Raw genomic sequence first — 12,472 nt, 5'->3', positions numbered from 1 at the left:
GTGAGTTTCGGGCCCCTAGGCCGAAGAGGTCATAGCCTAGGGTCACAAAAACCTGTTTATTGGGGCTATTTCAATGGTAGCGATGGTGACGTACATAAATCGCAGCAATGGCCGTTAGCAAAGTCTGAATCTCACGAAATGTCTCATGCAGGTAGAAGACATATTGTTAGACTTGGATTCCAAAGATGGGGTCCCTACATCTCTGCAAACCAGAGTTACAGGGGTCCAAAATTGGTAAAATCCCCCATAGGATTTCATTGGCTCCCTATTTCACTTTCCAAAATCTCACATCTTTTCAAAGGGCAATGGCTCAGCAGTACCAAATTTTCTAGCATTGTAGGGACCCTTAGGGGGAACATGACTGGTGAGTTTCGGGCCCCTAGGCCGAAGAGGTCATAGCCTAGGGTCACAAAAACCTGTTTATTGGGGCTATTTCAATGGTAGTGATGGTGACGTACATAAATCGCAGCAATGGCCGTTAGCAAAGTCTGAATCTCACGAAATGTCTCATGCAGGTAGAAGACATATTGTTAGACTTGGATTCCAAAGATGGGGTCCCTACATCTCTGCAAACCAGAGTTACAGGGGTCCAAAATTGGTAAAATCCCCCATAGGATTTCATTGGCTCCCTATTTCACTTTCCAAAATCTCACATCTTTTCAAAGGGCAATGGCTCAGCAGTACCAAATTTTCTAGTATTGTAGGGACCCTTAGGGGGAACATGACTGGTGAGTTTCGGGTCCCTAGGCCGAAGAGGTCATAGCCTAGGGTCACAAAAACCTGTTTATTGGGGCTATTTCAATGGTAGTGATGGTGACGTACATAAATCGCAGCAATGGCCGTTAGCAAAGTCTGAATCTCACGAAATGTCTCATGCAGGTAGAAGACATATTGTTAGACTTGGATTCCAAAGATGGGGTCCCTACATCTCTGCAAACCAGAGTTACAGGGGTCCAAAATTGGTAAAATCCCCCATAGGATTTCATTGGCTCCCTATTTCACTTTCCAAAATCTCACATCTTTTCAAAGGGCAATGGCTCAGCAGTACCAAATTTTCTAGCATTGTAGGGACCCTTAGGGGGAACATGACTGGTGAGTTTTGCCACTGCTGAGCCATTGCCCTTTGAAATGGTGTGAGATTTTGGAACGGTAAATAGGAGGCCCAATGAAAGCCTATGGGGGATTTTACCAATTTTGGACCCCTGTAACTCTGGTTTGCAGAGATGTAGGGACCCCATCTTTGGAATCTAAGTCTAACAATATGTCTTCTACCTGCATGAGACATTTCGTGAGATTCAGACTTTGCTAACGGCCATGGCTGAGATTTATGTACGCCACCATCACTACCATTGAAATAGCCCAAATAAACAGGTTTTTGTGACCCTAGGCTATGACCTCTTCGGCCTAGGGGCCCGAAACTCACCAGTCATGTTCCCCCTAAGGGTCCCTACAATGCTAGAAAATTTGGTACTGCTGAGCAATTGCCCTTTGAAAAGATGTGAGATTTTGGAAAGTGAAATAGGGAGCCAATGAAATCCTATGGGGGATTTTACCAATTTTGGACCCCTGTAACTCTGGTTTGCAGAGATGTAGGGACCCCATCTTTGGAATCCAAGTCTAACAATATGTCTTCTACCTGCATGAGACATTTCGTGAGATTCAGACTTTGCTAACGGCCATTGCTGCGATTTATGTACGTCACCATCACTACCATTGAAATAGCCCCAATAAACAGGTTTTTGTGACCCTAGGCTATGACCTCTTCGGCCTAGGGGCCCGAAACTCACCAGTCATGTTCCCCCTAAGGGTCCCTACAATGCTAGAAAATTTGCCACTGCTGAGTAATTGACCTTTGAAAAGATGTGAGATTTTGGAACTGTAAATAGGAGGCCCAATGAAAGCCTATGGGGGATTTTACCAAATTTGGAGCCCTGTAACTCTGGTTTGCAGAGATGTAGGGAACCCATCTTTGGAGCCCAAGTCTAACAATATGTCTTCTACCTGCATGAGACATTTCGTGAGATTCAGACGTTGCTAACGGCCATTGCTGCGATTTATGTACGTCAGACTCGCCACCATTGAAATTGCCCAATAAACAGGTTTTGTGACCCTAGGCTATGACCTCTTCGGCCTTGGACTGCATTGAACGCGACCAGGGCCGGCCCTAGACTTTTTGCCGCCTGAGGCAAATTTTAAAAAAATTGCCACCGCCGCCCCTTCCCCCCCCCCCCCCCCCCCCGAGAGGGGGGGGGGGCGCGCTCTGGGGGGCCGCCGAACTGGAGGGGTAGCTGGCAGGACGGGGGTATTGGGCCAGCGGCGGGGAGGGGGGTCGGACCCCCCCCTCCCTTGCCTGGGTCCCCGTCCTCCGCTCCCTTCCAGCCTAAATAGACGCAGCCGAAGTGTAAGAGGCACGGGCGGGGAAGACACTCACCTCTTCCTAGCGTGCGCTCCACTGACGTCACTTCCTGCAGCGTCCTGCAGGAAGTGATGTCAGTGGAGCGCACGCTGGAGCGAGGAGGAGGTGAGTGTCCTCCCCGCCCGTGCCTCTTACACTTCGGCTGCGTCTATTTAGGCTGGAAGGGACCCAGGCGAGGGAGGGGGGGTCCGACCCCCCTCCCCGCCGCTGGCCCAATACCCCCGTCCTGCCAGCTACCCCTCCAGCTCGGCGGGCCGGCTCCCCGCACCCACGGACGGGCGGGTGCCGCACTGCCGCCCCTGGAAATTTGCCGCCTGAGGCAAAAGTTTCACCCCGCCTCATGAGCGGGCCGGCCCTGAACGCGACCCACGCATTGTGCGCATTCTGGACAACACCAATTACTGGGTTTATACCCTTCTGGATCCACGGTACAAACACAATGTTCCAAAACTGCTTGAAGAAAGAGCCAGACAGGTCAAAATGGAAGAATACCAGCAGGCCCTTGTGGAGACTTTAGAGAGGAGATTGACATCCTCCCCCTCCTCTAGCCAGTTGTACGCCGACAGACTGACTTCCGCAAACCCAGGACGACCAGGAGGGCAGCAAACAACACAAGCTGCAGCTAGTGCCCAAAAGGGAATGGTATCGGCAGTGTCCTTGGAGTGGGAAAATTTTCTGACACCCATGCAGCAGCACACAGAACAGCAAGCGTGCAGATCCACCTCCAACACCGATCGCCTGGAGAAGATGGTCAAGGACTACATGTCAGATGGCGTAGCTGTGTTGAACAATCCATCTGCACCCTTCAACTATTGGGTATCGAAGCTAGACACCTGGCACAAACTGGCAATGTACGCAATAGAGGTGCTGGCTTGCCCGGCAGCCAGCGTTATGTCGGAGGCATCGTCACAGATCGGCGGCGTATCCACCTCTCCACAGAAAATGCAGACCGTCTGACTCAAATTAAAATGAATCAATCCTGGATTGGAAACGACTACGCAACACTCCCGGACCCCAACCAAGTAACATGAACAATGAACATCTGTGATGGGTTAGCGTTTCCGGTCCCTGTTTATTGAACCTCTCATCTGTATTACATTTATGACTGCATGGCGACAAAATGCAAATTGCTATCCGCACGCTTCTTGTCCTCATGCAAGGCCTGGGTTGTTGTGTCTCAAAGCGTGGCCTTCTCCTCCTGCGCCACCCTCCTCTTGTTCCATCACGTGTGCTGCTGCTGGGTTAGCGTTACCGGTCCCTTTTCCTGGAACCTCTTATATGTATTACATTTATGACTGCATGCCGACAAAAAGCATGTTACCTGTGCAAAGAAAACAGACATTTCCCGCATTTAAAAGACAGTTTTCCCTTTGAAACTTTAAAATCGATTTTCTCAAAAACTATAAGCTCTTTTTGCTAAATTTTTTTTCCCTCTTGTACCCACTCCCAAGGTGCACATACCCTGTAAATTTGGGGTATGTAGCATGTAAGGAGGCTTTACAAAGCACAAAAGTTCGGGTCCCCATTGACTTCCATTATGTTCGGAGTTTGGGTCGAACACCCGAACATCGCGGCCATGTTCGGCCTGTTCGGCCCGAACCCGAACATCTAGATGTTCGCCCAACACTAGCCTATAGCTGCCATATTTATTTCTTTTAAGTAATTCCAGTTTCGCAGGCAGCATCTGTGGTGGGAATATAGAGGCCGGAGCGGAGCCAGTGGTGGGGGCAGCGGAGACGGTGCGTCAGGTCACTTGCAGAGAAGTAATGCAAGGAAGCTGGGAGTGGCATGGCTGGATGTTCTCACCCCTATGACAGTAACTCCAGTGATCCAGAGAACTGGGATCGGAAATTGTGTAACAGACCTCGTAAACTGTACAAACACTCAAGGTACTTTGCATGGATTATGGGGAGGATGATGGTGGTCTAAACGGACAGCATCACAGCGGTACCAGGATCCTGAAGTATTGAGGCTCCTGGATTTGTGCATGGTTGGCCAGTCTAACAGTGGCCAATACATCTGGTGAGTCTGTTTACTGTTGGGTGTCCATGGTAATGGTGGCACAAGAGATCAAGAAATTGCATATGAGAACGGCGTTTGAGAACTCCTGAATTATGTCTATGTGGACGTTTTATATGAAATAGGATGTGCGCTTAAACGATTGTATACAAGTAATTCCAGTTGCCTGGCAGCCCTGCTGGTCTATTTGGCTGCATAATCACACCAGAAACAAGCATGCAGCTAATCTTGTCAGATATGACAATAATGTCGGAAACACCTGATCTGCTGCATGCTTGTTCAGGGTCTATGGCTAAAAGTATTAGAGGCAGAGGATCGGCTGGACTGCCAGGCAACTGGTATTGCCTAAAACAAAATAAACATGGCAGCCTCCATTTCCCTCTCCTTACAGTTGTCCTTTAAGTAGTAAAAGGTGACAGACCCGGGGTTGAAAAAAGAAAAATCAAAACTTTCACTTTTAAGATTTATCTCCTACCAGGTTCCTTTGAAATTGCAAGGCTGGATGATCTAATGCAAGCTGCAAATAACAGTGCTCAGGAAAGCTAATACTCACCTACGTAAAAGGCTTTAACTCCATCAACAATCCATTTCCTCTCCCCCAGCTGTGACACGGCTCTCTCTGAAAGCACATGAATAAAAGCTCGGCTGATGCCCGCGCAGAATAATATCTAGTGTAATAAAGCTGCATGCGACTGGGTAAATATCACCCAAAACAGTGTTTGATCTTCACTTCACTTTCACTGTTTACCCACCACTATCAGTGTATAAATACGCCGTTTGGCAGTTTGGCAGTCTGCCAAGTAGTCCAGTCTGTATTTTAGAGAAAGAAGAGGGGAGGACCCGCAAATCACAGCAGAGCGCGAAATAACAATCCGCCAAGGATCTTTTAGGGCTTGTTCACACCTAGGACGTTTTCGCCTTTTTTTTAAGCGCTGGCGATTAAAATCTCCCTAGCCTTTTGCACACTACATGCGATTCCGATTTTTTTATTGTTTTTTACATGCGATTCCGATTTCTGATTTTTAACTGTATTTTTCGGACTATAAGACACTCCTGACCATAAGATGCACCTAGGTTTAGAGGACGAAAACTAAGGGAAAAAATATATACTAAACCTGGTGCATCCATGGTGAAGGGGCATCTTGTGGATTATGCCCCCCCTTGTACCTCTTGTGTCTCCCTGTGTCATCCTCTGTCTCCCTTGTGTCCTCCTGTGTCCACCTCTGATCTCCTTGTGTCCTCTATGCCCTTTGTGTCCCCCTGTATCCTCCTCTGCATGGGCACAGTACAGGGAGTCCCCGCTATTGCGGTGGGTTGGAGGTTCGTATTGGCAGGCATTCATAAGTCAGGAACTCCCTGCATTTGTCCCATAAATAACCTACAAAAAAACTCTACCAAAGACACGCACAGCCATGGCTGCGCATGAGCAGTGGCCCATCGACTCGCCAGTTGGCCAAACGGAAGAGGGTCACTGCAGGGGACTGGAGTCATCAGGCAAGTTAAAACATAGTTGATTTACTTACCTGGGGCTTCCTCCAGCCCCTTGCAGCTGACATGTCCCATGCCGCATCTCTGATCGCAGCTGTTGGCCTGGGGTCACCTCACGGTGCTGAGGCCGACCTTGAGGTCGTCCTTACTGCGCCGGCGTGAAGCGCCGTCGTCAATCAAGCTCACGTTGTCCGCAGCGTACTCTGCAGACGCAGAACTACTCCGCATGTGCAGTACGCTGCAGACAACGTGGACCTGATTGACAGCGGTGCTTGCGCAGGCGCAGTAGTGTAGGTCGGCCTCTGCACAAGCTGCGGACCCCGGGTTGGCGGCTGCGATCAGAGATGTGGAGTGGGACATGTCAGCTGCAAGGGACTGGAAGCCCCGGGTAAGTAAATCAGCTATGTTTTATTATGCCTGATGACTCCATTAAAGTGCAACCCTCCATCCCTCCCACCCCAGCCGTCACACACTGATTGCTATTGGACTAAGAGTAGCCCCAGGGCCCCCAACACCTTAATCTCTATTTATCTGGCTTGCAGTCACTGCCATGTATCGCCTTTTATTATTTCTCTCTGCATCAAACACTCTAGGGGAATTATAGCTGAGTGAGTTGTGCGCCTCTCCTATACTGCGCCCTGTGGCTGGAGCCTCTCTCACCTCTGCCTCGGCCTAGCCCTGACACAGGGGGCTGGAAGATGCCCCAGGTAAGTTAAACCCGTGTGTTCCCCTACAGTTAAGGTTCCCTTATATTGATGTACACTGTACGAAGTTTTCCAGGTTTAGGGTTAAAACTCAATGGGAAATCTTTGTAGCTGCCTGTTGTGAGGGCTCCAGTGATTTCTGCAGAGATCCTGGATTCACATCACTCTGCAAAGCATCTGAGATGCCTTCAGGGATTTCTGCTGTTACTTGTGCATCATTCTCCTCAACCATTCAACAAGAACTGTCTTGCGTAGGGCACTTTTTATACATCAGGCTCTGTATGCCTGATGAAATATAGCACAAAGTGCATCCTGAAAACACCATGGCATTGAATGGCCAGAACTGAAGAGATCTGAAATGCATTCATTCACATTTCCAAACATTACTGGTCAGAGAAGCAGCACAATGTTTGATTAAGAAATGCAAATCTATTAAATCACTAAAGCTAAAGGTGGCCTTACATCAGGCGACTTGGTGGACGATCAAGTGCTTGCCCAACTGACAAAGCGACCAATTTCAGGACAGAAATTGGTCGCATGGCCGATCGTGCATGCTGCAAGATGTCGGGCCGAAGTTGGTTGGTCGGGTTGCGCGGCAGTACGGCAGATGATTTTGGAATGAGTGATGAAATAACAAAACCCCCAGCGCCGTAATGTATAAACGTGCCCCCGGTGTGTGCATTTATACATTACCTGTCCGGAGTGAGCCTCCACGCGGTGTCCGTCCATTTCGCCGGGTTCCGCATACACTCATACACATTAGCAGCGCATAGCGTTTGACGTCAGGCTGTTAGAACCCGGAGAGATGGGCGGACACCGCACGGAGGTTGCTACAGGACAGGTAATGTATAAATGCACACACGGGGGGGGGGGGCACATTTATACATTGCGGCGGTGGGGACACGGCGGGCTCAGCTGATTCCCTGAAGATTTCAGGCTGAAATCGGCCGGGAATCGGCCTGTAATATATGGGCAGCTTCAACAAGAGACAAATCTATCTCTAATAAGGCTTGATTTGTCGAATCTGCCCATAATTGTCAGGTCTGTCTATGAGCACCTTACGTACACACATGAGATAAAAGTCTTTGGAAAATGAAAGATTACAGACCAATTTTACCCCCTTCCATGTAGTATGGGAGCCATACCTACACAGTCTATTCCATTAAGCTGAGTACACCCAGGGCCGGCCCGCTCATGAGGCGGGGTGAAACATTTGCCTCAGGCGGCAAATCTGGGGGGGGGCGGCAGGCACTCGCCTGTCCATAGACGCTGCTGCTGGGGGCCGCCCGCCGAACTGGAGAGGCGGCGGGCAGAAAGGGGGCATTGGGCCTAGCGGCGGGGAGGGGGGTCGGACCCCCCTCCCTCGCCTGGGTCCCCCAAACTGCGCTCCTCCTCCAGCGTTACGTATGAGCCTGCATATGATGAAGAGGCAACGGGCGGGGGAATCACTCACCTCTTCCGCGTTCCATCGCGTGCTTCACTGACGTCACTTTCGGCAACGCCGCCCACTGTATTGTAAGTGGACGGCCTTGCAGGAAGTGACGTCAGTGGAGCGCACGATGGAACGCGGAAGAGGTGAGTGATTCCCCCGCCCGTTGCCTCTTCAAATCTTCATCATATGCAGGCTGGTACGTAACGCTGGAGGAGGAGCGCAGATCGGGGGACCCAGGCGAGGGAGGGGGGGTCCGACCCCCCCTCTCCGCCGCTAGGCCCAATACCCCCTTTCTACCCCTCCAGCTCGGCGCCCCCCCATCCCCATGGGGGGGGGGGGGGGGGGGGGCGATTTTTTCTAATTTTGCCTCAGGCGGCAAAAAGTCTAGGGCCGGCCCTGAGTACACCCATCAGATAAAAAATCTTTGCATACTGAGGAATTTATCTGTCACATTTTGTCAGGTTTGTCAGGGAGGTTTGAAAGACTGATCTTTCTAATGCTAGGTACACACCATACAATTTTCTCGTAGAGTTACCTGTCAGATCGATTTCTTCCAACATGTCCGATCTGAATTTCGATCGATTTACTGATCTTTTTTTCATCGTTTTTTTTATCGATTTTCATTGAAAATTGGTGGAAAAAAACGATCGAAAAAAACAATTAAAAAAACCATTGGAAAATCAAAAGATCTATCAAAATTCAGATCGGACATGTTGGAAATAATCGATCTGGCAGGCAAATCTGCCAGAAAATTTTATGGTGTCTACCTAGCATAAAGATGCTGTCCACATGCAAAAGATCAATTCCTGCAAAATGCATTCAAAGTCTATGATATCTGGAGATCTCATACACACCTTGTTTAATGCACATTCATCTGCAGATCAGATCCACCAGGATGGATCTTGCATGTGTGACTCTGCAGTGCATTGCCGCGGGGTACAAGAGGTACACAACTGCATTGGAGTTAATGGTACTGCAACTTGCCATAGATGTGGCATGCATGCACAGATTTTTGGAAAAACAGTGACAAACTGTCCAACAGGGAGCAGGTGATTGAGCGGGGAAGGGGGGGGGGGGGGAGCTAGCCAAATTACCCTGTTCAGTAAGCAATCCCCATCTGGCATATGGCCAAGCAGGAAGTGACACTCACTTCCTGTTGGGCAATCGATGACGTGCACGGTAGTGTATTGCTAACTGCGTGGAAGTGTATTGCTGATGTGCGCAGAAGCGTATTGCTAAAATACGCTTCCGCACATGTGCGATGCTGAAAACTGCGGCTTTTTTTTATACACATGCGGCATGCGCTACCATAGACTTACATGACTTCCGATCTGACGCAGATCGCTGCAGGAGCCGCACGGTAACGTAGGTATGGATGCGCGTTAGATAGTGGGGGAGGGGGGTGAACCAACCCATAGACTTACATTAGACTTAAATTTACTGCACTGCACCACCCCAGTGTGAAAGGTTCCTAAAGTGTATCTGAGCAGAAAATAATTAAGAGATGAATTTATCGTTAGATGCAAACTGCCACTGCTCTCTGCAGCACTGCGTGTCAAGTGCCGATATGCATGGTGTCACAGACCCTACCATTCGGCTGCATTTAAATTGATAAGTGTGCAGTTTAAAGGGTACTGGAGATGACGGCGGGGGGGGGAGAGATATACATGCCTTGGGCTTCCTCCAGCCCCTTCTAGTCCAATCGCTCCCTCACCGTCCTTCTGCATTGTCTGAATAGTCTGCAATTGGACCTGGAAAATCCTACAGTCAGGCCATTAGGTGCAGACGCAGTCCAGCCCCCGTCACGCTCCCATAGCGCCTGCACAGAACACTCCCAGCCACGGGAGCGCAACGGGGCATGCGGCGGCCGCCCTCACATGCGCAGTACACCCCGGTGTGGTGAAAATGTTATAATATTTTGCAACCAGTTGCAATAATTAATATTTTTAGCTATCAGAAAGTGCAACCTAACCATTGATTTCAATGTATATGTATCAGAAAATGCAACCCAACCTAACCCTAATCGCACACAGAACCCTCCTCTACTGGGCAACTAATAACCCACCCGGAGGGAACTAAACATCGCCAGTTGCAAATAATGATAGCCAGGAAATGTGGTAGAAGGCGGGGCATGCGCAAACGCAATTGTGCTTGCAAGTGGAAAAGGGCCTTTTCCACTGGTTGTGATCCACTTCAAAAAGCGGATCGCAGCCGTTGCTGATCACTAGAGCACCGTGATAACATGTAAATCGTGGTGCTTATTTTCCATTACCGTGATTCGTTTTTTGCCGAAATTACAATCGCTGGCTGATGCAACTCTTTTTGCGATCGCGCTACATTCCCGACGACTCCACGCACAATTGCGGAGAGTGGAAAAAAAACAGCTTGCACAATCGCAAGTGCAGGTGATTTGCAATTGCGATCACGCTTGCTAGTGGAATAGGGCCCTTACTGTGGTTGCAGCATGCAAAATAATGTAATTCATAAAAATGTAAAAGTGAGAAAATCAGAGAGTTCCAACTCCCAGACATTTTATCTATCGTTTGCAGGAATGCATCATGATTATGTCTAGTCGTTGTGTTTGTCTTCATCACTGTCATCACTGTCTGATCGCTATCTTTGCACAGTGTAGATGGATGCAGACAGCAGAAGGAGCAGCAGCTACAACATCCTGTTTCTTTAACCGGGCGGTATAAAGGCTGAGATGCTTGCTAAGTGGCTCCTCCTCTCTCTGTTCAGCTGTGAGTCAGACACTCCCCACGGCTCATCATTGTACTGTGCCTGTCTCTGGGATAACACTGCTGCTCCCGAACCCCTCAACCATGTCTGCTTGTGAAGAAGCAGCCACTGCCCAGCCCCAGAAGCCTGAGGAGCAGCAGCAGCAGGCGGAGGAGAACCAGACTGCCGAGCCCAAGAAGGAAGAGACGCCGGCTAAGGAGGAGCAGAAGCCGGCGGAGGAGACCCCAGCAGCCGAGCCAGCAGCCCCCCAGCAGCCTGAAGTCACCTACAGGTCCCTGGTGCTCAACAGCCATGGGGGCTATGATAAAGTCAAGCTGCAGAACAAGAAGGGCACCCCCAAACCCAAAGCTGGCCAGGTGCTGGTGCGGGTGAAAGCCTGCGGCTTGAACTTTGCCGATCTCATGGCCAGGCAAGGGGTATACGACCGCCTGCCCTCTCTGCCATTCTCCCTGGGCTTGGAGTGCTCCGGCATCGTGGAGGAGCTGGGAGAGGAGGTGACTGATAGGAAGGTGAGTGGCATGGCTGGCATAGGGTGCCTTCTGCTGAGCTGTGTGGTCCTGACTGCCTGTTGCCATTGTGACTATACAAGAAAAAGATACAACTTTGCACCAATCTGTTGAACAGAAAAATCTGAGTAATACATTGTAACATTTTAAAAAATCTGAGTGATACATTGGTCATTGTCATTTTAAAGGTTACAATCAATCAAACTTTGATGTGTAATTCTCAGATTAAAAATGGTATGGTGTGGCCACCTTAAGGCTGGCATCCTGCTCCTCTTGGTCACCTGCTGCCAGTGTGCAGCAGGCACCTGCTAGCTCCTTACATTACAGGTACATAGGGTGTGCTGCAAGTGGCACAGCTGTCACAGGCTGGCACACTCAGTGAGAGCAGCTGCCAGTGTATGGGTGGTGCCCCTCTGTCACACTGATGCTGAAAGGTGAGATGGGGAGGGGTTGGCACATGCACTGGCCTTAGGAGGGTGCAATAATGTATTCCCATGATTGGTGGGTGCAGCATCCCTGCTGATGGATTTTTAGACGATAACAACTTGCATCTTATTTAGTGATTAGTTGGCGTTTTCAGCTGGCCTGTTGGGTTCTGATTTATAATCTCACAAATAGCCACAAGAGGGCGCACTTGTCAGCGTCCTCCGTGCAGTTAATTTCGCTACAGTATACAGCTTGCTGTTAGTGTTGGCAAATCCTATTCTTTCTATCTGGAGTGGTTCGATGAATGATGGCCGGGGATGGAAGAGTTCATGAACTGCTGTAGACTAGTTGGCTGATTATACACCCGAGTCGACCATGGTGCCTTCTATTGATGGAATTTTTTTTCCCCAATCCTTACCATTTCTCTGTGATAAGGGACTGCTTAAAATATCCATTTAAAGTATATTGCACTGTTTACCCTCCTACAGATTTGATACATTTGGAAAAAAAACAACTTGTATCCTTAGTGGGCACATTTTTTAATCTTCAGCTGTGCACATTAATAAATGAGGGGGGAAAGATGTCTTTTGTCTGACCACACCCTAACTTCTTGCATTGTCTTGGATATGAACATTGTCTATTGGGCATGTATTTCTTTTCTTATAAGCCTATAGCTCAATCAGAATCTACTTGGCATAGGATGTTTTTAGGGCTCATCACATCAGACAACGCGAACAGGAGC

At 49.2% G+C, this 12,472-nt stretch overlaps 1 protein-coding gene across 1 annotated transcript in view; it reads left to right on the top strand.

Moving 5' to 3' along the window:
• The first annotated feature begins 10,798 nt into the window (after positions 1–10,798).
• Positions 10,799–12,472, top strand: part of VAT1 (vesicle amine transport 1) — a 102,076-nt gene continuing 100,402 nt past the window's right edge. Inside the window, exon 1 of the mRNA XM_068264148.1 lies at positions 10,799–11,307. Coding sequence (XP_068120249.1) covers positions 10,882–11,307 — 426 coding nt within the window. The 5' untranslated portion in view covers positions 10,799–10,881. The remainder of the gene's footprint in view (positions 11,308–12,472) is intronic.

The sequence above is a fragment of the Hyperolius riggenbachi genome, chromosome 12 (assembly GCF_040937935.1).
Source record: "Hyperolius riggenbachi isolate aHypRig1 chromosome 12, aHypRig1.pri, whole genome shotgun sequence".
In the NCBI taxonomy this organism is placed as follows: domain Eukaryota; kingdom Metazoa; phylum Chordata; class Amphibia; order Anura; family Hyperoliidae; genus Hyperolius; species Hyperolius riggenbachi.
Note: the sequence above shows the minus strand (reverse complement) of the source record. Positions and strands in the feature narration are given on the sequence as shown.